Here is a 23718-nt window from a genome sequence, read left to right as displayed (position 1 = left end):
TGGCCTGTTAGTGTTTTGTTTGCTGTGTTGCCCCACCCCTTTTTTGGCTTGATAACTTGGGACTTCTGAGTCCCCTGTTTATAGTAGGTGATTGAATACAATAGCTAGAAGTGGAAATTGCTATATTCATTGTTGGTGTGGAATAGATTGGTTTTTCTCTCATTCAGTCATGAGCTGAAAGAATCAAGCTGTGTGTGACCTCCTTAAAGCGGGGGTTCCACGCAAATACGTGTTTTTTTTTTTTTTTAAATATTATTCTCCCGCTGTTCAGATGGCATATCATTTACTCACCAGTCCCATTATTGCAGCCACCAGGATTTTCATTTCCCCGAAAAAGATATTTTATAAAAATGTAAGATGGACATTTCCATCTTAATTGTGGGCACTCTGAAGCCCTCCAGGTGTGTAATGGCGTTTACAATGGTTTTCCTTGAGTTAAAATGCCCTCGTCACATGTCCGGCTGCTGTGTCATGTGACGTGTCAAATCTCGCGAGAATTTCTCTTGCTGGTCAAAACTATATTCTCCTGGTCAGCGTGATGACACTGCTCATCAATCCCATGAATCAATAGGGCGATCGCAGACGAAGCGACACGCCCAGTCACGCAAGATTGAAACCAGGAAGTGCCTGGTTCAGGAGCCAGAAATAAGGTATGGAATCGTTTTTTAAAAAATTTTAAACTGTGAACTTTGAATAGACAGCCAGAGCACTTTTGTTTAAGGGAAGTTGTAAATTAGGGTGAACCTCCTCTTTAAAGCGGAGGTTCGCCCACAAATCCACTTTTTGACATTAGCTGTAGCATACTGCTAACATCTGCAGTATGCTGTTGTGTTTTTTTTTTTTTTTTTTTTTTTTTACTTGTACTTATCGTTATATGAGCACTTGTTTTCCGGCTCCGAGCGGGGAATGGGCGTTTCTAAGCGAAGAGGAGTTGATTGACGGCTGCTAAGGCACATCTTGGCCTCTGTTTAATCTTCAACTGCCATGATGCTGCACATGTGATCAGTTATGACACCAGCCATTGGATGGTTTGACAGTTTGGTTGAGAGCACAACCAATGTGACAGTTGGCATTCCCGGCATGCCAGGAATGTAACTGCTTTTTCAAACTGTTAAATTGATGGGTTTACTTCCGCTTTAAGGATGCTGGAAAGTTCATTTTGAGGGTGAACCTCCGCTTTAAGGTAGCAACCACATGCATATTTTTTTGGCATGCTAATCTCGCATCGAATCTGAGTTTAGTAAAGTCACAAATATTTGTACGAAAGAATAAAAGTTCGGAAGTGATGTCATGTGTTTGAAAATGCAATACAAATGCATTACGACGACAGCTGTACTGATTAAACGAAAATCGTACGAAAAATTCCATGCATGTCCGATAAAATATCGGATGAACTGTCATGATCGGCTCTCGAAAGCTCTGTACAAACGATTCGATTATCGTACGATTGCTTTGAAAGCGGAATTTTTCATACGATTTTCGAATCGTGTGTACGGGGCATTAGTCATACCTGTGCAGACACTTGCAGGGATTAAAAGCTGAACTCTAGGTAGATGTGCATTAATGCAACTCTGTAATCAATAAGTCTCTTAATGCAAACATGTAAGTACCTAAACGTGATCTGGTATCGGCCTCTTGATGTGTCCTTTATACAGGGCTCGACAAATCCCGGTCATCATGGCGACTAGAAATAGTGTCCTGCTGACTTGGCTTGGAAGGTGAGCTGGCGCCATCTGGTGGTGAGCCGTTGGTATTACAAGTTAAGCATTACAAGTTAAACAGCAATTCTAATGTAATTTTTCACTATTTTTCAATGCCATATTCTTCCCTCTAATTAGAACCCCCCCAAACATTATATATATTTTTTATCCTAACACCCTAGAGAATAAAATGGCGATCGTTGCAATACTTTCTGTCATATTTGCGCAGCGGTCTTACAAGCGCACTTTTTTGGGAAAAAAATTACACTTTTTTTTTTTTTTAATTAAATAAGACAACAGTAAAGTTATCCCCATTTGTTTTAATACTATGAAAGATAATGTTACGCCGAGTAAATTCATACCCAACATGTCACGCTTCAAAATTGCATCCGCTCGTGGAATGCCGACCAAATTTTACCCTTTAAAATCTTCATAGGTGACGTTTAAAAAAAATCTACAGGTTGCATGTTTTGAGTTAGAGGAGGGCTCTACCAATCGTGGCGATACCTCACATGTGTGGTTTGAACACCGTTTACATATGCGGGCGCTGCTCACGTATGTGTTCGCTTCTGCGCGTAAGATCATCGGGACGGGGTGCGTTTTCTGGCTCCTAACTTTTTTAGCTGGCTCCTAGATTCCAAGCAAATTTGTCAACCCCTGCCTTTATAGAATATCTAAAGTGGGAGCGGAAGTGCAACGTAGTGAATCAATTTATGTGCTGGCAAGAAGTAGCAATAAGAGCAGTGTAAAAGATTCTTCTTTTACGGTCATAGGTCATCTAGCTGCAGAACAAAGTACTGTTGAGTGGATCTCAGAAGAAGGTTGCAGGGAGGGTGGGTTAACTTTCGCTCCGATTGCCTAGGTTAGGGAGTCTCCAAACTTTCTAAAGGGACAGTTTACTGTTCCCAGACTTGAGGGGGGGGGGGGGGGGCTAGACTGTGACCATTGAGAGTAAAGGTCCTGACATCAATTGGAGTAAACAATGTCCCATCTTTGGTGTCTGTAGGAGGAATCGGCGTCCCAAGGCCCGATAAAACCAAAGGACCATAGTTTGGAGATCACTGGCATAGGTGGTCAGAGCAGGAGTGTATGCCTCTGAAAACTAGGTACCCGCTCCCAAAAAGAGTGGTGGTGAAAAAAAGGGGAACTTCTGCTTTTAATAGTGCTGCAAAATCTTTTCATGGGGTTTTTATTTTTGGCTCAAGTTCTGCTTTATTAGCGGACAATAACCATCCTGTCTTGAGTTTCTCTCCTGCCCCACCACCCCTTCTCTCCATAGCTGAAGGCTAGTTGTACCTCCGTACATATGTCAGTTTTATGATCTGAAAGAATATTGCTATGTTGTGTAGATTTCATCTTGTGTCTATAGGTACTGTTTTTAAAGGGGTTTAACGGCATCGCTTTCTATGCTGTGTAAAAAGAAAAGTTGATTGTGTGTGTGTTGACCACAGTAATCATGGCTGCTGATCCATGATACCATGGTCAGTTTACATGTCGTCGTCCCCCCCCCCCCCCTCCTTGCCTGCCAGCTCCTGTGTAAGCAATCTTTTTTTTTTTTTCTTTCTTCTGTCATCTGTGTGTGGCCAGCCCTAGTGAAATTGTAGTTTCATCTATACATGTGAATGATACGATCTTGGTTTTCCTAGCTGTTTTTCACATGCACACTAGATCCAAGCTTGGCATTAATGCAAATTAGCCATGTGTCCAACTATCAGTGCCAGAGTTTGCTTCCTCCCTTTTTTTTTTTCTTTCCTCTTTGTGTGGGACAGGGCCATGGCTTTAGGTGTGGCTAGTTCAGTAGGGCAAATAGTGTTGCAGTTATGGCTCCCAGTCCCCCCCCCCCCCCCTTACCTCGTGTCCCCAGAGCACAGATCCTGTCATTCATTGCCTGCCAATGCTCAATACCAGACAGCCGGCTCTTGGCCGCACTTCAGATGGGTGTACAGCTGGGACCTGTTATACTTCGGCAGTTTGCCCTTCCAGTTATAAATAGCTCTTACCGCCAGCCTTCATCAGGATAGTCCCAGAAGTAATAAGCAGGTTAATTACTGTGGGAACACGGGCCTTCCATGTAGTCACCCTCCAACACTGCCTGCACAAAATTCTGCAAGAGAGCAGTAACAGATTGCACCTGTCAGATTACAAAGCACCATGCTGTTTTTTGGAAAGCAAAACTTGATGAAAGGGCTATTGGGATGCATGTAATCTAAAGTATAATGTATAGATGACCACAAACATGTGATTGTATGTGCAGCTGTTTTTTCTGATCCCCTTCCACTATGGTGGTAGTGAAATGTAATGGATTCATAAGGATGAAATGTGTGAAAATTCTCAATGGTATGTCTTTACAGCCTGCCAGTCCCATGGATCAAATGGGGAAGATGCGACCCCAACCATATGGTTCCGCAAATCCTTACAGTCAGCAGCCAGGACCTCAGCAAGGACACACTGGTTATCCAGTGCAGCCTTATTCTTCACAAACTCCACAGAGATACCCAATGGCTATTCAGGGTCGACCTCAAGGGGCAATGGGCATACAGTATGGACAACAGGTACAGTAAATATTCTTCCTGTAAATTGAAACACTAAAAGGCCAATTCTGGGCTGCTTTTAATGTACACAACCATCTTGTTACTAGTAGATTTTCTTTCTGGATAGGTGGAGCTTTACATTTGTAGCAAATTTGGATACATATGTTTTTCCAATAGTTTTTATTGGAAATGGTAAAGAAAAACCTTTTTTTTTTTTTACAACTCAAAGCTTGCGTAATTTGAACACATTCATATATTTGCTACAAGTGAAAATAAAATCTCTGTATTTTAAAATTATCGCCTTTTTAATGTAATGTAGGGAAATAACAAAACTCAACGTGAACATACACATTTTACTTTAGGAGAACTTCCTTTTTCGATGCTACATTGTGACAACGGTGGGAAAAAGTTAGCTTGTGTAAATTATATAAGTCTAAGGCCCCTTTCACACTGGGGCAGGAGGTAAAGCGCCACTATTTTTAGCGCTAATTTCACTGTGTTCGGCCGCTATTGGGGCGGTTTTACCCCCGCTAGCGGTTAAAAAACCACTGCAAAGGCACTTTGCCGGCGGTATAGCTGCGGTGTCCCATTGCTTGCAACACACCGCTCCAAAGATGCGGCTAGCAGGACTTTTTTTTTTTTGTCCTGCCAGCGCACCGCTCCAGTGTGAGCCCTCAGGCTTTCACACTGGAGAAACAGCAGCTGCTGTTTCAGGTCTGTTTACAGGCGCTATTTATAGTGCGTGCAAACCACACAGTGTGAAAGGGGTCTAACTTTAAGGCCCCATTCACACCTGAATAACTTTTGTTTTAAAGCTTGTAGTTCTAATATGCTCAACAAAAAATCCCATTAATTTCTATGCCTGTGGAAAACCCTTGTCCCTCAAAGTACATGAGCATCTTTTAGAGTGGCCACATTAGACTTCAATAGGAACACCTGAAAAACGCTCAACATGAGCATTTTACGAGTGTTTTGCATGTTTTCTGGCAAAACGGCAGCCCTCCACCCCTAATCTCTTTCTATTGGCCAAAATAAAAACACCGGCAGCTTTAAGACGCATGTAAAATGGTTGTAATACTTTTATAAAAAGCACTTGTAATATGCATGGATAACTGTCAAATAAAAATTGCCTGAAAATCGCTCTACTCGGGGTGTGAACGAGGGCTTGTTCACATGTTCATTGAGCTACATTTTTGTGCCTACCACCACACATACAGTGTGAACTGGGCACAAAGTTTATTTACATGCCTTGTTCACGCCATATATCTGCATTGGTGTGTAGAGCATGGACATAATGTGAATAATCCCTTCAAATGGATAAACTTGAGGCAACAGTGAATTTTTTTTCTTATAGCTTTGTAATTGCTAGAAATCCATTCTTGCTGGTATCGGTGCTCGACTGATTTGAAGGCATTGCTGGGGAGGAAAAAAAAACTGTTTATGACCTAAAGTTTTTTGCTTGTGTACATGTTGGGGTCCTGCCAGGCATGTTTTTAAATCCCCCCCCCTTTTTTTTTTTCTTTCATCTTCTCAGATGTCTTCATATGGGCAACAGGGCCCAGGGCCCTATTCTCAGCAGAGCCAGTCTCCATACTACAACCAACAGAGCCTTCACCCTCCACAGCAGCAAACACCACCACAGTCCCAGTATTCTCAACAGCAACCAGCTCCCCAGTCTTACAGCCAACAACAGACTTCTTCGTCCCAGCCTCCTTCCAGCCAGCCTGTGCAGCCCAATTTCACCCAACAGCAGCAGTCTCCATCTCCTTCACCCTACACACAGCAACAGCAGCAGGGTCCCCCCACCAGTTCACAAAGCCAGTCACCATATTCCCAACAAGCTCCTCAGTACCCAGCAGCTTCACAACAGCAAGGATCATCCTATTCGTCGTCAGGCTCACAGCAGGGGAGTACTTATTCTCAGCAACGCTTCCCTCCCCCACAGGTAAGAAAACTTCAAAGGTGAAATTTCATGCACAGTGAATGACTGCACTTTTAAAAATGTACAAAATTTTCTCTAAAAAATCAGGTTTTTCTTTTATGTAGCATAGTTACCAGTTGTAACTAGAAATATTTTTCTGCTTTAACCACTTAACCCCCGGACCATATTGCTGGTCAAAGACCAGAGCACTTTTTGAGATTCGGCACTGCGTCACTTTAACTGAAAATTGCGCGGTCGTGCGACGTGGCTCCCAAACAAAATTGGCGTCCTTTTTCCCCCCACAAATAGAGCTTTCTTTTGGTGGTATTTGATCACCTCTGCGGTTTTTTTAGTTTTTGCGTTATAAACAAAAATAGAGCGACAACAAAGTTTTAATTTGGGTACAGTGTTGCATGACTGCACAATTGTCATTCAAAATGCGACCGCGCTGAAAACTAAAAATTGCTCTGGGCGTGAAGGGGGTGAAAATGCCCTGTTCTGAAGTGGTTAAAAATCTTCATAGATGACACTTAAAAAATTTCTACATGTTACCAGTTTAGAGTTAGAGCGAGAGCAATAATTATAGTGCTAGATCTCCTCTAACGATTGCGGCAATACCTCACATGTGTAGTTTGAACACGGCTTACAAATGTGGGCACGACTTGCGTATGTGTTCGCTTCTGCGTTCAAGCTTTTTTTTTTTTTTTTTACTCTTTCAAAAATGTTTGTTTTTTATTGATCACTTTTATTCCTATTACAAGGAATGTAAACATCCCTTGTAATATAAATGAGCAGGACAGAACCATTTTTTTTCGATACAGCACTTTTGCTTTAACTGACAATTACGCAGCCGAGCGACACTGTACCCAAACTTGTAGTCCCCTTTTCTCCCCACACGTAGCTTTCTTTTGGTGGTATTTGATCACCTCCTGGGGTTTAAATTTTTTTGCGCTATAAACAAAAGCGACAATTTTGGAAAATAAAGGATTCTACTTTTTGCTGTAATATCCAAAAATAAAATGTAATAAATGTCTTCATCAGTTTAGGCAGCTATATATTCTACATATTTTTGGTAAAAAAACACTAAGCGTATATTGATTTGCGCAGAAGTTGTGGTGTCTACAAAATAATGAATACATTTGTGTGGGTTTTTTTTTTTTTTTTCTATTTTTATTTTTGCAGGACCACTGACATTTTCTACAGCAATCGGTGCTATAAAAATACACCGATTACTGTGTACATTTCACTGGTAGGGAAGGGGTTAACACTAGGGGGTGATCCAAGGGGTTAAATGTGTTCCCTCAGGCGTGTTTCTAACTATGGGGGAGAGACTGACTAGAGGCGATAGATCACTGTTACTGATTAGTGAGAACCGTGATCGGTTGACAATGACTGCCATTTTATTCTCTATGGTACCTGGTGGTTCCAAGTAATTCTTTTTGCAATAATTATTGATTTTAACCTGCAAGCAATAAATGTAAAAAAAAAAAAAAAAAGCTTAGTCTTTAGGTGGTTAAACTGACCTCATTTACAGACTTATGCTGGCCGCCATACACTATATGAAAAATCTGCTGAAATTTGGTCGTTTAGACAGTTTGTTCATTTTTCAAACAGTTAATGGGCACAAAATCGATAATAGTTGGGACGTTTTTGAACTGAAAAAACGAAAGACAATTTTGGAAATTTCCTGCCAAATGATAAATTGAAAGGTTTGTGTTTTCCCGTCCGAACTATCTGCACTAGGAATATGTAAAAAAAAAACGAACAAAAAATGTATTCATTTATGTCCACTGAACGATCTATCAGTCATTACATGATGGCACTATCGTTTTTGAAAATTAGTTCAGCCGATTCTTCATATAGAGTATGGCCAGCATTAGGCTGACCATACATGGTCAAATTTCAAAATAATTTTTTCTTTTGAAAATCGGAATATTTGTGTTTTGGGATCCGATGGTGCCACCATTGATTTCGAAATTTGAACAATCAAACCTTTTAATTGCACCTCATGTTACTACAGAAATTTTTTTCTTCGTGTCTGGGAATCTTTTCCTTTTCCTGGATTTTTCTTTTCTTGCGCATTTCTTTTCGATTTAAACTTTTTTTGCAGGATTCTCTCATAATTCTAAAATAGTTTTTCCAAAAATTTACAACATGTCCGGTTATTAAAATTCAATGGCTGCACGAAAATCGACTGTTACTGCAGCACACTAATGGTGCGAAATACAAACGAAAACTTAGATAAGACTTTCGAAATTCGACCCATGTAACCCTGTCCAAGTTTATCCCTTTTGATCATACATTGTTCAGTGCTGAGATAAAAAAGAAACCATGTGATTAAACTGGCAGGCTGTCTATTTTTTGAGTGTATATCAGCTGTGATCAGAGAATGGCTCTGCACTGAATAGTGGAAATGCTGGATTAGATTGATAGGAGGGTTGAATCAAGATCACAATTTTATTTTTTACAATTAATCGTGCAGCTCTGACACATTTTAATTACATGATCAGGCAACAATCTGGTTTCTAAACGATGGTAAAGACCACGGGTCCTTGCACCCAAAGAAGAGAATGTTCAGGTATCCCTATCAAAGAATATGGGGCTGAAGAATGTAATAGACTGCAGATGGGGAAACGGAATGCGAACCTGAATGCGCTCCAACAATACTTTTCAAGATCATCATGGGTACTTGCAGGATTTAACTGAAAATCATGTTGAAACAAATATATATATATATATATATATATATATATATATATATATATATATATATATATATATATATATATATATATATATATATATATATATATATATATATATATATATATATATACTCAACGTGTATGTATGTTCCAGCATCACGTCTAACGCGGCTAAAGATATTAACATGAAACTTGGCACACATGTTACTTATGTCAGCAACAAACATAGGATAGGTGGTTTAACCCTTACCCACCCCCATTTGCCATGGTCGGGGTTTTCCTTTAAAGTCCCATTCAACTCTATGGGAAATACATGTTACTTCATAACTTCCAAACGGCTGTAGATATTTCGATAACACTTGGTCACATGTTACTTATATGTCCTCTTAAACTATAGGATAGTTAAGGGATAAATTAACTACCCCCATTTGTGAGGGTCGGGGTTTTTGTTTAAAGTCCCATGCAAATCAATGGGAAATGTATGTTCCCACATAACTTCTGTACGTCTGGAGATATTTCAATAATACCTGGTACACATATTAATTATATGCCAAATAAAAATATATGACAGTTAAATTAACCCTTACCTACACCCTTATATAAAAGATGGGTATATTTATATTACTATGATTTTCCTCCCCAAAAGGTTAAGATAGGAAGACCGGGCAACGCCGGGTATTGAGGTAGTGCTTTAATAAAGCTGAACTTTCACGAGTGCGGTCTGTCAGTGTGACACGCCGCATCTCCGATCTTGATGAGGAGCCTCTGTCAGAGGCTTCTTACCACGTGATCAGCTGTGACCAATCACTGCTGATCGTCTGAACCAGGAAGTTCTGGTAAATGGCATTCCTCGGTTTGCGCTGACAGAGAGAGCCGATTGGTGGCTCTCCCTGACATTGTGGGGTGGGGGTCTGCTGATTAGCACAGCCCCCTTAGATGTGCAAATCAGTGCCCAGCAGTGTCCCAATATTAAAGTCTGCCAGAGCCCACCTCAGTCAATCTGTGCCTCCTGTCAGGCGACACCGACAGGCAGCCGTGATGGGCACTATCAGTGCCCATCAATTCTACAGGTCAGTGCTTCCATATCGGTGCCACTTTATCAATGCCCATCAGACACTCCTCATCAGTGCCTGCCAGTAAAGGGGAGAACAACATTTTATGGCAAACTAAAACTTTTTTTCCCCATAAATTTGGGTTTTCTAGTTTTAGCAAAATATAAAAACCCCAAAGGTGATCAAATGCCACCAAAAGAAAGCTCTATTTGTTGGAAGAAAATTATAAAAATGTAGTTTGAATGAAAATTGCATGGTCATGCAACACTGTAACCAAAGTGTGACAGCACTGAAAGCTGAAAATTGTCCTGGGCAGTAAGGGGCGAAAGTGCCTGGATTGAAGTGGTTAATTATATACGGTGTACTTACCAGGCATAGTGTGTCAGTACTTTACAACCGTGTGTCCTGGGAGCAGAATGATTAGTACAGCAAACTTCCCAATGGATAGATCTGTGCTTTTATAGTTCATAATTTTCAGTGTCGGCTACACCACAAGCACATTTTTTTTCTAAGCTTATGCGCAATGAAATACTGTACACTTCAGTGAAATGTAATAAAGTATGTGAATAAGTGGAATGAAAATTCTTCTTCTTTAAAAGTTAATTGAGAAAAATCCAACACCAGCATCAATATAGACCTTGTGTGAAGCCTCCACCTGTTAATGGAGCTTGCCAGATATCATTGATGCTCCTATCTCTAGAGGTCAATTGAGAAACGATCAAGACCATCAATGGGATTTTGCAGATAGGGATGCACTCCTTATTGTAGTTAAACCACTAGTTTCCTCCGGACCGGCCACGCCAGACACCGAAGACCGATATGAAAGGAATTTTTTTCCAATAGTGTAAAATTATTTTTTGTTGAAAGAATTGCTTTTGCACAAGTAAATGGATAAAAGTCCAAACTGTACAGTGTATTTGACGACAACCAATTAAACCCACGCTTTGGGAATCGATGGGGAGTCGATGACGTCAGCACGCCTTATGTTTCATTATAAATTGCATCTTCCGGGTCACGGGTGCCATGCTGCACCACCGCTTTTTGAGAGTATGGAATAACCAGGCCCCATTTTGAGTCACGACCAAATTTATGCATAATCGAGCCTTATGCTGGATACACACTATACAATTTTCCTAAGGATTTTTTTTTTTTCTTTCTTTAGATTTACCAAAACCATATGAGGTCAAACCTAAACGCTTTCAATTTGTATGCAATCAGGCAGTCCCTTGCACTACATGGTTTTGGTAGATTTGAAAGGAAACCAAACAAAGTTGTATAGTGAGTTTCCAGCTTTAAAATGGCATATGGCCCTCTTATGCAATACCCAAGCCTTGCATTGAGTCTCATCCCTCTTTCAATGTTAATCAAGCCATAAAATACAGAATCAGAGGAGTGTAAAATATTTATATTAACGAATGTTGAAAATACCAAAAATTCAGCCACGACAGTGGCCAAAAAAATAAAATAAACTCCTAACAAAACTTGGTTATATTTTATATCCGTATCAATAAACATACCTATCCTGATTGAGGCCATCTTGTGGTTAAAAAGCATTATTGCATTAAATTACATAAACGTGGCTCAGGTCATTCCAAATCTAATTTACAAAAAAACATTTTTGTTTGTGTAAAGATGTTACTCCATAACCATCATTAACATATGTTCCCTATCCTTAAAGAGATTTAATTTGTTTGCCTTTAAAATTTTCACAACAAAAAAAAGCAATCATTTTGACTCCTGCCATTATCAATAGAGGCATTTCTATCTACATTAAGCCCAAAGGAGAATGACGGGTGTCTTTTTGGTTTTGTGTTTTGTTTTTTAACTTTTGGATATTTCTCGTCTCCTAGAACCTCTTCAATGTTTAAATTTATACCCCAAAAAAGGTGTGTCTTTATGTGTCTCTGCATAGTCTTGATATTGAGTGGCCTTTTAAAGCCCCTTTTTAATATGACCTACGTGTTCACCTAAGCAAACCTCGCCTGGTTCTCCAAATGTAGGACTCAAGTTGGTATGTAAAACACATTTGAAGTGGAACATGTAATAGAGTGATGGGGAAATTACCTGACCTACTATTGAACATAAGCTGATCTGTTCTCTTGTTTACAATTGCATTGATGGGAGACGTAGCTTTTTTTTTTTTTTTTTAATCTGTTAGGTTTTGAAAAAAAAAATGCAGGCTTATTGCATCGAGGATCAGACATTAGGGGCCACCCCATCTCTTAGAGATGGGACACCTCTATAAACTACTTTGGGGTTTCCCAGGTAAGATTGGCCCCGATATCCTATCATTCTGTAAAAACATGTCTATGGACTATTTTGTTTTGATGGCATAATATTGGTTGGAGTAGGTGGTAACAACGGCAAGGAAAATATCTCCATTGTCATTATTGGCTCTGTTCAGAGTGGTATTTGTAAAATTTTTATAAAAATTTTTTTTGTCAGTTTGTGCCTGTGAATGGACAGTGCAGATCACAGGCGCAAATTGTAGTGTTGAGTGATTCTGTACTATGTCATTGCTGTGAAAATCATAATGCCGTTCGCAACCGGTTTTTGAATGTGCCTAAGTTGCAGCCGGTGCCATTGCCTGCTTACAGCTAGTGCAATTACAGCCTTTAGGTCTAAAAGAATGTACAACAAATGTAGTGAAAAGGCACCTAAAATTTTAGGATGACTTAAAGTGGATGTAAACCCGAAATTATTATTTTTTATTTTTTTTTGTTACAATGTACAGTATAAGATTTCCTATCATCTATGCCCAATCTTTCCACACAGAGTAAATTCAGCACTGAGCAATCTTTTTTTTTTTTTTTTTTTTTTTTTTTTTTTTTTCAGTGAAATAAAACGGACTTGCAGAGTAAAACTTTTTAGTCCGTTCCGCCTCCTTGCTGTGAGTGAAAGGTTATTTACATATCTCATGCACTAGCCTGGAGACAGGCATTTATTCCCACCCCCCACCCTTTTTCTGAAGTCATGTGGTTACTTTTCTGAATTTTGATTGGATGTTCGTGATCATAGCAGAATTTAGTCTAAGGAATACACAGGAAAAAATGTATGTTGACAAGGGGAGTGTAGAGGGAGGCGGCAAGTCTACTGACATCAAGACTTCACCCACAATCTGCAGTTTTTCAGTTCTTATAACAGACAGAGGGGAGACATTTGACAAGTAAGGATACTTGCAGGAGGCAAGTCTGTCCTTGTAGATCAGCACTATGGCAGTAGTTTAGAAAAGAGGAGTGGGTTTACATCCACTTTAACCACTTACCCCCCGGACCATATTGCTGCCCAAAGACCCGAGTACTTTTTGCGATTTGGGACTGCGTCGCGTTAACAGACAATTGCGCGGTCGTGCAACGTGGCGCCCAACAAAATTGGCGTCCTTTTTTTCCCACAAATAGAGCTTTCTTTTGGTGGTATTTGATCACCTCTGCGGTTTTTAGTTTTTGCGCTATAAACAAAAATAGAGCGACAATTTTGAAAAAAATGAATATTTTTTAAATTTTGCTGTAATAAATATCCCCCAAAAATATATAAAAAAACTTTTTTTTTCCTCAGTTTAGGCCGATACGTTTTCTTCTACATATTTTTCGTAAAAAAAAATCGCAATAAGCGTTTGATTGGTTTGCGCAAAAGTTATTGCGTTTACAAAATAGGGGGTATTTTTATGTCATTTTTATTATATTTTTTTTTTACTAGTAATGGCGGCGATCAGCGATTTTTTTTTTTTTTTCGGTACTGCGACATTATGGCGGACACTTCGGACACTTTTTGACACATTTTGACACATTTTTGGGACCATTGGCATTTTTATAGCGATCAGTGCTATAAAAATGCATTGGATTACTATAAAAATGCCACTGGCAGTGAAGGGGTTAACACTAGGGGGCGGGGAAGGGGTTAAGTATGCCTGGGTGTGTTCTTACTGTGGGGGGGGGGGGGGTGGCCTCACTAGGGGAAACACTGATCCTCGGTTCATACATTGTATGAACCGAAGATCAGCATTTCCCCTGCTGACAGGACCGAGAGCTGTGTGTTTACACACACAGCTCCCGGTCCCCGCTCTGTACCGAGCGATCGCGTGTGCCAGGCGGCGATCGCGCCCGCCGGGCACACGCACGGGAGTCGGGGGCGAGCGGGCGGCGCGCGCGCGCCCCTTAGTGGCGGCTGGAAGAGAGGACGTCATATTACGTGCTCTCGCCCAGCAGAGCCACCTTGTGGACGTATAACTGCGGTGCGCGGTCGGCAAGTGGTTAATCTGAGTGCAAGACTCTCTGGGACTCTTAGAGGATGAAAAGTTCCCTGTTAAGTCGGGCATACTGCCTTACCAAGCATTTAACAGGCAAGAGAAATGCAGTAGAAAAATGTAGTCCCAGAGAGCCTCCATAAAGGTTTCCTAGAGGCACTTTCAAATGATATGTCCAACTGTTCATTCTAGATATGCCAGGCCATGTCAGTGGAGGCTTATTGCTGTATCTGAATTTTATAATCTTTCAATCTCTCATTTGATTGCATGTCCAGGACATAACTGGAGGGAGGATAAATGGGTATGCTGGAGGATATCAGGTGCATGAACAAACATGGTGGGATTCAGCTTTTTTTTTCTGCTTATTTTCATTTGTAGAGTCACTACAAATGAAAATAAGCAGAAAAAAAGCTGAATCCCACCATGTTGGTCCATGCACCTGATATCCTCCAGCATACCCATTTATCCTCCCTCCAGTTATGTCCTGGACATGCAATCAAATGAGATTTTTGTATTTAGTGACAAAGCTCTGCACCTTCCCAGAAGTGACTTGATATGCTCCTCAAAATTAGGCTGTTTATCAGTTACTCTTTAAAATGAAAACCTTTCCATAAACATTTAAACCCCAGATGAAGTTTTTATTTTATTTTTTTTCTTTATAACGTACCTGTTATACCTTTGTCTTCTCTGTGCAGTTGGTTTTGCACAGAGCAGCCGGGATCCGCCCCTTCTCGGGTCCCCCCTTTTTTTTCCCCTGCTCCTAGCCCTTCCCTCCTTTTGAATGCCCCTCAGCCAGCAGCTTGCTACAGGGGGCACCCAAGCTGAGTCAGATCTCTGTGTATTCAGACATGGAGCCCGGACCTGGCCCTGACCCCTCTCCCCTGATTGGCTTTGACAGCTGTGGGAGCCAATGGCGCCGCTGCTCTGTCTCAGCCAATCGGGAGGCGTGTCCTGGATGGCTGAGGGGATCATGGACATCGCTAGAGAGAGAGAAGGGGATCGGCTAGGTAATTAAGGGGCTGCTACACACAAGGTGTTTTTTATTTTATTTTTTTTATCTTGATGCATTAAGATAAACTTCTGCTTTAACAACCTTTTTAATGTAAAGCAGTATTACCCCATTAAATGTCAGGTATAGGGTGAAGTTGTACAGACACACAGGTTACGTTTGTCTTCTGCATTTATAAATGGGAAAGGGAGCCAGCTGGAGTCCCCTCAATGGCCCACCTTGTATGGGTAGCAACCAAAAGATAGCATGGGCCCTTATGGTCACCCTTATTTTAAAGCCAACCTCCATGTTTCCTGTCACTTCAGTTTGTTTGGACCAAGCTGGTCCAAATGAACGTTTTCCTTCACTAAGTGCTGCACCTACTTTAAGCACTGTGTGTACTGCATGTAGTTTCAACTACATACAGTACACTGTGCTGGGTTCCAACAGACTTCCCATTTTGCACCCGGAACAAAATAGTCTGAGTGGCGCTCAGCCATTCATAGGCAGCTATTCTGTAAATGAATACAAAACTTCCTCTGGCTGAATTAGAGAGCGTGACCTCATCTGCCCACCTCTCCTCAGCCAATTAGAGAAAGCTTTGTACTTAGACTATAAAGCTGCATATGAGTGGCTGAACGCTGCTTAGTCTTTATTTTTGTTCCAGGTGCGAGACTGGAAGTCTGTATCACAGCCAGAATACAGCACTGTGTGCTGTATATAGCAGATGCTACATGGAGTACATGCATTGCTTAGAGCCACTGCAACACTTGGTGAAAAATAGTTTCAATCAGCTTGATCAGAACAAATTTAAAGTAACAACCTAGAGATCAGCTTTAACTTGTGGTACAAATTGTAAGGGTTTTCCTCAAAGAATTGTCAACAAAAACATGAAAGGGGGAAATTTGTCACGTTTTGTGTAGTGAGGATCTTTTGACACCTAAATGGTCTGACGTAATTTAGTTTATCCACCCATATACCACAGTACATGTTCAGGGAAGTGCTGGTCTGGTCCAAAATGTCTTTGGATTCATGACTACAATCTCTGTGTGAGAGATTTATCTAAATGACCAGACTAAGCCCTATCTGGCAAGGCTTGATGCATGTTACTATTGTCGCTACTGACCTTCACAACCACCTGGGTCTCTGCATAAAGGACTGCTTCCGCTGCTATGTTGCTTCACTGTGATATTGGGACCAGTGTTTTAAGTATTGTTGATCACAGCCAGTGCTTCCAGTAGGGATGCACCGGTGCCCCTCGCACTGCAAAGAATTGCATTCAATTTGAACAGGAATGTTCCCTGCATCTCCAGTATCTTTCTCCCTCCAGCAGTTTGAGCAATCAACTGGACCCCCCACCCCCTCTGTAACAGATTGCAGCGATCCCCCACTGTCGAGACTCTGAAAAGCTGCTTCCCCAATCCCCATGGCTTTCTCTCCCCTCCTTGCAGTGCCTATAGAATGGGCTAGATGGCTTGCGATTGGTCAGCACCATCTATGTGATAGTGCTGACCAATTAAAATCCCTATAGTCTGTACTGTGAGGGGAGCCCATGGGAGCTGGAGATGCAGAAAACAATGCCATGGAAGAGGCTAGAGAAGCCCAGGCCGCAGATGTCCACAGTTGGACCCGGAGCTGGTGAAACCCCTTATGCAGGGAGGTTTCCCACACTGCTCCTGTGTGAACCTGGCTCAAAATTGACAAGCCTGGGTTCACACAAAAGCAGGTGTGGGAAACCGCATGTGATTTGGACAGGAATCACACAGCATTCCTGTTCAAATCACATGTAATGGTTAGCAGTGCGATTTGCGCCCATTCATTTTGTATGGACGCAAATCGCACCACAAACTATCTGTTTTTGGATATGGATATCCGATACATTTTCTCGAGAGAGATTATTTTCGCGAGTACTCAATCGGCACTGATGGTGCATCCCTAGTTTCCGGTGATGGATTATTTATTAAACTTGAACTTTATTATTTTGGACACCTGTTTTCTTGCTGTTTTGTTATACCACGCACCACGTTTCAATGTACACCAATTTTCGATAGTGATTTGTGATGCACAAGATACAATGACTGGTCCATACATTTAAAAGGCATACTTATTTTTTTTTTTTTAGGGGGGATTAAACGCTTTTTTTTTTAAATTTTTTTTTTTTTTTTTTTTTTTAATATTGCAGTCCCTGTCCTTTTGTAAAGGTGATTCGCCCTCTCTATTGGTCCTGTTTGCCATTTATTTAAAGTAGGAAAAAAAAAGAATTTTGTATTGTCCCCAGAAAAGTAAGAGGGGAAATCTTCCAATGAGGACACTAGTTCTGTTGTCCTGGGGGTCCCCAAGGAATTACCTTCATTTTCAGGGGTTTCCCCCCTCACTTCCCATTTGGCTATGGGACAAAGTGAGGGGAAATCTCTGCAATGGGCCACAGATGACGAAGGGGGGTGGTTGGAGACGGGGTTATAATCCTCCCTTGCTCTATCCAAAATGTGAATTTTTTATTTTTTTTGCCTATAGTTCTACTATGATAAATTCTCAAATGCTATCCCCATACGCAGGAGTAGCCGGATGTTTGAGACATGTATTTCTTCAAAGTTATAATTTAAAGAAGCTGTTTTTTTTGTTTCACAGTTTTCAAAGTGTTTTTAAAAAAAATCTAAAACTAGTCAAATACCTTTTTGGCTGTTTGTTTCCCCACAGTGTGGTCATTTTGCAGATGTTTACTGTCCTGACAATTCAGGGCCTTCAAAAATGTGAGGTAGTCACAAAATTCCATTTGACACCTTTCAGGGGGAGCAGATACCTGTGTAATACAGGCATTTTGCTCCCACTTCCTGGCATAGATACCCAAGCCACCCGCAGGTATCTACGCCGTTGCAATTTTTTTTAGCTGCTGACTTTAAAAAAAAATGTTGTGGATACAATAATGTTTACAAAGATTACATACACTTATTAGGTGTGGGGTGTTTTTATAATTTTCTCTTTATTTTTCTATAGTAAAACAAACGTAGTGGCAAATCTCTAGGTTAGGAAAAAATGTAATCATGGGAGACACTACCTTTGTTACTAGGGAGAATAAAAGACGATTCTTACAGATATTTCTATATTTCAAAAATGTGGTTGCCAAAATCTTCCCCCAACTTAGTCTAGTCTATAGCAGGTAGTTTGAACAAAATCAATAAAGAAACCCATAGCTGGTATATATAGCCACCTTTTGACAGTTTCTCTATCACAGGGTTTGACAAATTTGCTTGGAATCTAGGAGCCAGCTAAAAAAGTTAGGAGCCAGAAAACGCGCCCGTCCCAACGAGCTTGCGCGCGGAAGCGAACACATACGTGAGTAGCACCCGCATATGTAAACGGTATTCAAACCACACGTGAGGTATCGCCGCGATCGTTGGAGCGAGAGCAATAATTCTAGCTCTAGACCTCTGTAACTCAAAACATGCAACCTGTAGATTTTTTTTTTTTTAAACGTCGCCTATGGAGATTTTAAAGGGTAAAAGTTTGTCGGCATTCCACGAGCGGACGCAATTTTGAAACGTGACATGTTGGGTATCAATTTAATCGGCGTAACATTATCTTTCACAATTTTTTTCACAAAAAAATTGGGATAACTTTACTGTTTTATGTTTTTTAATTTAAAAAAGTGTATTTCTCTTCCGTTCATGGACACACAGCAGCCTTTGTTGACTGTAGGGTTATATCCGCTTCCTTCCAGGAGAGTTGGGCAGAAATACAGCACTTAAAGTGTTAACAACTTTTCTTTAGTGCAGCTCCTCCCAGGGGGCGTGGTTCCCCGGGTATAACCCACACCCTGCTCTAGCAGCCTCATTTTTTTCTTTGCCTAACGTCAGAGGACAGGCACTCGAGTCATTATTTATTTTTTTCGCTTTTTATTGTTTTGTTCCTGCATTTTTGGATCCTGTGATCTTCCATCAACTGCCGACTGCGTGACAGGCTGGGTCTTGACTCTTGTAGTCCCCCCCCCATGTTCGGCCATCGAGCGTGTGCTGGCCCTCGGCTTTGGGTCGTCCACGACGGGCCCCAGGAACTTCTTGTTCCAGGGCACACATATGACCGGTCTCTATGGCTTTGTCACAGTGTGTCTGGCCGACAGCAATGCCGTTAGTGGACGTTGGTTCTGTCTGGGACACCTCCAGCCGGTGGTCGCAGGACGGGTAAGTATGGCCCCTTGCTCAGGTAAGGTGGTATGGCTGGAATTTTCCCCTGGGAGGTCGACTGAGGGTTCACCCTGCTTTCCTCACTCCCTTATTTCCTCTCCCACCTTCCCCTTTTGGGTGGTGGCTGTGAGGGGGGGCCTTCTGGGTTACCACAGGACCGGTGTGTATAGCGGGGGCTGTGTGATGTGTGTTTTACATACAGGTTATGTGGGCTGACGCTGTGTGTGCTGTGCTGGGATGCTGTGTCACTGTGGGTGTTTTAAACTGCGCAACGGCCACCATTTTGCTGTAGTCACGGTTTTATATGGTCGGCGGCCATTTTCCTGTAGACCTATGGTGTTTCTCCATATGGCGGCCATCTTGGATTTCGTTTGGCCTCATGCGGTCTTTTTAGCACTGCTAAAAGACCGCAAATCTCCCTGAGGTGACAGACGCAGCGCAGCTGGCTACAGTGCACACCTCAGTTCTGTCTCAGCTCACGCTACACTGGGTGGGGTGGTGAGTTCCCCTGGGGGCCTCTGTTTTTTTAGCAGCCAGGAGGTGACCGGTGGGTGGTTCTGCCTTCCAGTTCAGAGTGACACAGCGGTGGGGCATTATGGAGCCTGAACCGGGTACTTCTGCCCCAGCAATGCCTGAGTTAACCCTTGGTGCCCCTCCCCCTGCCACATCTGTTGAGGCAATGTCTGCTGTCCTAGAGGCGTTTCTCGCCAGGTTTGAAGCAGCTGCTGGCCAGAAGGGGGGTAAAAAGTGCCCCCTCCCTGAGCCTGCTTCTAGGGATGTCTGACGCAGAATCGGGCCCCGCTATTGCTTTTGCCTCTGGTTCTGTAATGTCAGATGATGCGGGCTTAACCGGACAGTGATGATTGCTCTGCCTCAGGGTCAGTCGCTGATAAGGAATTTGTTGGCACTTTTTTTCTGCGGTGCGTGATACTCAGAAACTTGAGGATATGGCGGATGCACCTGATGTGCCAGTCCCTTTTGGGTTCCACAAACCGCCACGCACCGCAAGAGTGTTTCCTTGTGTTCCTTATTTGGACAAATTGTACAAGGAATGGGATACGCCGCAAAAAGTTTTTGCCGTTCCAAAAAACTTTGCAACCTGTTATCCCTTTGAGGAGGATTTTTTTTAAAAAAGTGGGTCTCTCTTCCGTCTGTGGACCCTCCCGTGTCTAGATTGAGCAAGGTCACCACGTTGCCTGTGGAAGGGGCTCCTGCATTTAAGGACCCTGCTGATAGGAGAGTGGAGGCTGTGGCCCGCTCCCTCTTCACTGTAGTGGGTTCGGCTGTGAGGCCGGTGTCAGACTCTGACCGAAAGGGCGAAGCTTCTGCTGCAGGAGCTGGAGGAACGGGATGCTTCCGAGACCTGTAAGGACCTAGCTGAACAAATGGTTCAGGGTCTGAAGTTTGTCTGTGAGTCGGTCCTGGATATGCTCCCCTTGCTTTCCAGGGCTTCCGCCTATGCGGTGTTATTGCGCTGCCTTGTGTGGCTGAAATGCTGGTCTGTGGACCAATCCTCAAAAAAGGCCTTAGTGGGTTTGCCCTTTAAGGGTAAGCGGCTTTTTGGGGCATCCCTGGATGACATCATTAAGGATGCCACAGGTGGTAAGAGCACACTGCTCCCACAATCTGGGAAGGGAAATGGAGCCTCGCCGTAAGCAAGGGCCCTCCTTTACTGCTCCCAAGTGTTTTTTTTTTTTTTTTTTTTTTTTTCCATGCGCCCAAGGTGGCGGGAAAAGGTCTGCAAGGTGCTAAGGCCCCCACTGCAGGGCAGAAGCGCACCTGGTACCGCAAGCCTGCGGACAAGCCTGCTTCTGCACGAAGGTCTGCCCCCGCCCGGGTCTCGGGTGGGGGACCGGCTTTGCGAATTCGCGGCTCGATGGTCTCTTCTTTCCGACCATTGGGTTTGCAAAGTAGTTGCCTCAGGGTACAAGAGAGTTTCTCTCTTGTCCGCCAAACAGATTCTTTCCTTCCAACCTCCAGCTTCCTCCGGATCGCCGGCAGGCTCTGGCAGGGGCTGTCCAGGATCTATTGGGCCAGGAGTGATTGTGCCAGTTCCCTCGCAGGAACGGTTTCAGGGGTTTTACTCCAATCTGTTCGTGGTCACCAAGGAGGACGGGGTCCGCCCAATACTGGACCTCAAAGCCCTCAACTGTTTTGTCAAGGTGCAAAAATTCAGGATGGAGTCGATTCGCTCGGTAATAGTGGCACTCCATCAGGGGGACTTTCTGGCGTACCTGGATATCATTGACGCGTACCTACATGTTCCCATATGTGCAAAGCACCAGAGATTTCTGCGCTTTGCGATCGAGGAGGAACACTTTCAATTTGTGGCTCTCCCGTTCGGCTTGGCCTCGGCACCATGGGGTTTCACCAAGGTGCTCGCCCCAATACTAGCCCTGCTGAGACAGCGAGGGATCGCTATCGTAGGATACCTGGACGACCTTCTCCTGCGATCTTCCTCAGGCTCAGAATTGGAGGAGGACGTGTCCATCACGTGTCGAACTCTCCAAGAGTTCGACTGGCCTCTGAATATCCAGAAGTCAGTGTTGGTTCCGTCCCAGAGACTGGAATATCTGGGACTAGTCCTGGATTCCGCGTAAGCGAGGGTTTTTCTCCCGACAAAAAAAACTGAAGGTTCTGCAATCTGAAGTGAAGCAGTTGTCGACAGAGGAGTGGTCCTTTCTTCGTTTCTGCATGAGAGTTCTGGGTCTGATGGTGGCCTCTTTAGAGGCGGTCTTGTATGCCCAATTCCACACCAGGGAGCTACAGAAGGAAGTTCTGTCTCGTTGGGACAAGCTCCCGTCTTCTCTGGTTTACCAGATTCAGTTGAGCCATCTGGTCAAGTCTTCCCTGGTGTGGTGGCTGTCGTCTCCGGTGCTTCGGACCGGGAAGTCTTTTCTACCGTGCCGCTGGACAGTGGTCACGGCGGATGCCAGCCTCTCCGGTTGGGGGGGCGTTTGGGGCACCCAGTCAGCCCAGGGGCGTTGGACTCAAGAGGAGTCCCACCTACCGATCAATATTCTGGAGCTCCGGGCGATCAAGCTGTGCCTTGCCAGGTGGTCCCTGGATCTGCAGGGCCGACCGGTCAGGATCAAGTCCAACAACGCCACGGCCGTGGCATACGTCAATCAGGGAGGCACAAGGAGCTCAGCTGCGGCGACGGCGGTCGCACACATCCTTCGGTGGGCCGAGAGGTCCGTTTCGGCTCTATCGGCCGTGTACATTCCGGGAGTTCAAAATTGGCAAGGCGACTTCCTAAGTCGCACAACTCTGGATCAAGGGGAGTGGTCTCTCCACTCGGAGGTGTTTCAGAGTTTGTGCCAAAAATGGGGCACTCCAGACGTGGACCTCCTAGCGTCCCGTCTCAATCGGAGGGTGCCACGGTTCGTGGCCAGGTCAAGGGACCCATGGGCAGACGCGTTGGTGGCACCTTGGTCGCTATCGCCTGATTTACGCCTTCCCTCCTCTGAAGCTTCTTCCTAGTCTGCTGCGCAGAGTGGAAGCCGAGAGGATTCCACCAATCCTGATCGCCCCAGACTGGCCGCGCCGCTCCTGGTACACGGACCTGGTGCGTCTGGTGGCAGACGCCCCCTGGCACCTACCCCTGAGAGAAGAGCTTCTGTCGCAGGGTCCGATCTTCCACCCTGCTTTACAGTCGCTGGCTTTAACGGCATGGCTGTTGAGAGCCAAGTACTGAAGGACGGAGGCCTATCAGGCTCGGTGGTTTCTACCATGCTGCGTGCACGGAAGTCTACCTCACGTAGGATTTACTATCGTATCTCTATGTGTGAGGAGATGAAGTGGCACCCCTGTACATACGTGGTGTCCCGGATTCTGCTGTTTTCTACAGCGGGGAGTGGAACAGGCTCTCGCCTTGAGTATGGTCAAGAGTCAGATTTCTGCTCTGGCTGTTTACTTTCAGCGTTCCTTGATACGCACATTTGTGCAGGGGGTCCGGCATGTGGCCCCTTCCGGTGCGCCCTCCACTGCCCCAATGGGACTTTGAATTTGGTCCTCTCGGTGCTTCAACAAGCTCCCTTTGAGGACATTCGGAAGATCTCCTTGTTGACTGTCGCAGAAGGTGGTTTTTCTGATAGCGATTACCTCGATCAGACGTGTATCTGAACTGGCGGCCTTGTCCTGCAAGGCCCCCTACTTGGTCATCCATAAAGATAAGGTGGTGCTGCTGCGTCCGCAGCCTTTTCTCCGGAAGGTTGTTTCGGCTTTTCACATTGAGGACATTGTTCTTCCATCCTTATGTCCTCAGCCAAAAAACCCAGAAGGAGGCCACTTTACATTCCCTGGATGTGGTTCGGGCCCTCAGAGTGTACTTATCGGCGACGGCTCCGTTCCGGAAGTCGGACTCACTGTTCGTGTCGGTGACTGGTCCTAGAAAG

The 23718-nt window shown here is 43.6% G+C and overlaps 1 protein-coding gene across 2 annotated transcripts in view; it reads left to right on the top strand.

Annotated features, from left to right (window-relative positions):
- ARID1A (AT-rich interaction domain 1A) overlaps nucleotides 1-23718 on the top strand; it is a 132038-nt gene that overhangs the window by 47241 nt on the left and 61079 nt on the right. For both annotated transcript variants that reach the window (XM_040338006.1, XM_040338005.1), the window contains exons 2-3: nucleotides 4052-4252; nucleotides 5766-6176. In XM_040338006.1, coding sequence (XP_040193940.1) covers nucleotides 4052-4252; nucleotides 5766-6176 — 612 coding nt within the window. The remainder of the gene's footprint in view (nucleotides 1-4051; nucleotides 4253-5765; nucleotides 6177-23718) is intronic.

Source organism: Rana temporaria, chromosome 2 (genome assembly GCF_905171775.1).
Source record: "Rana temporaria chromosome 2, aRanTem1.1, whole genome shotgun sequence".
Classification (NCBI taxonomy): Eukaryota; Metazoa; Chordata; class Amphibia; order Anura; family Ranidae; genus Rana; species Rana temporaria.
This window is presented reverse-complemented; position numbering and strand designations above follow the sequence as displayed.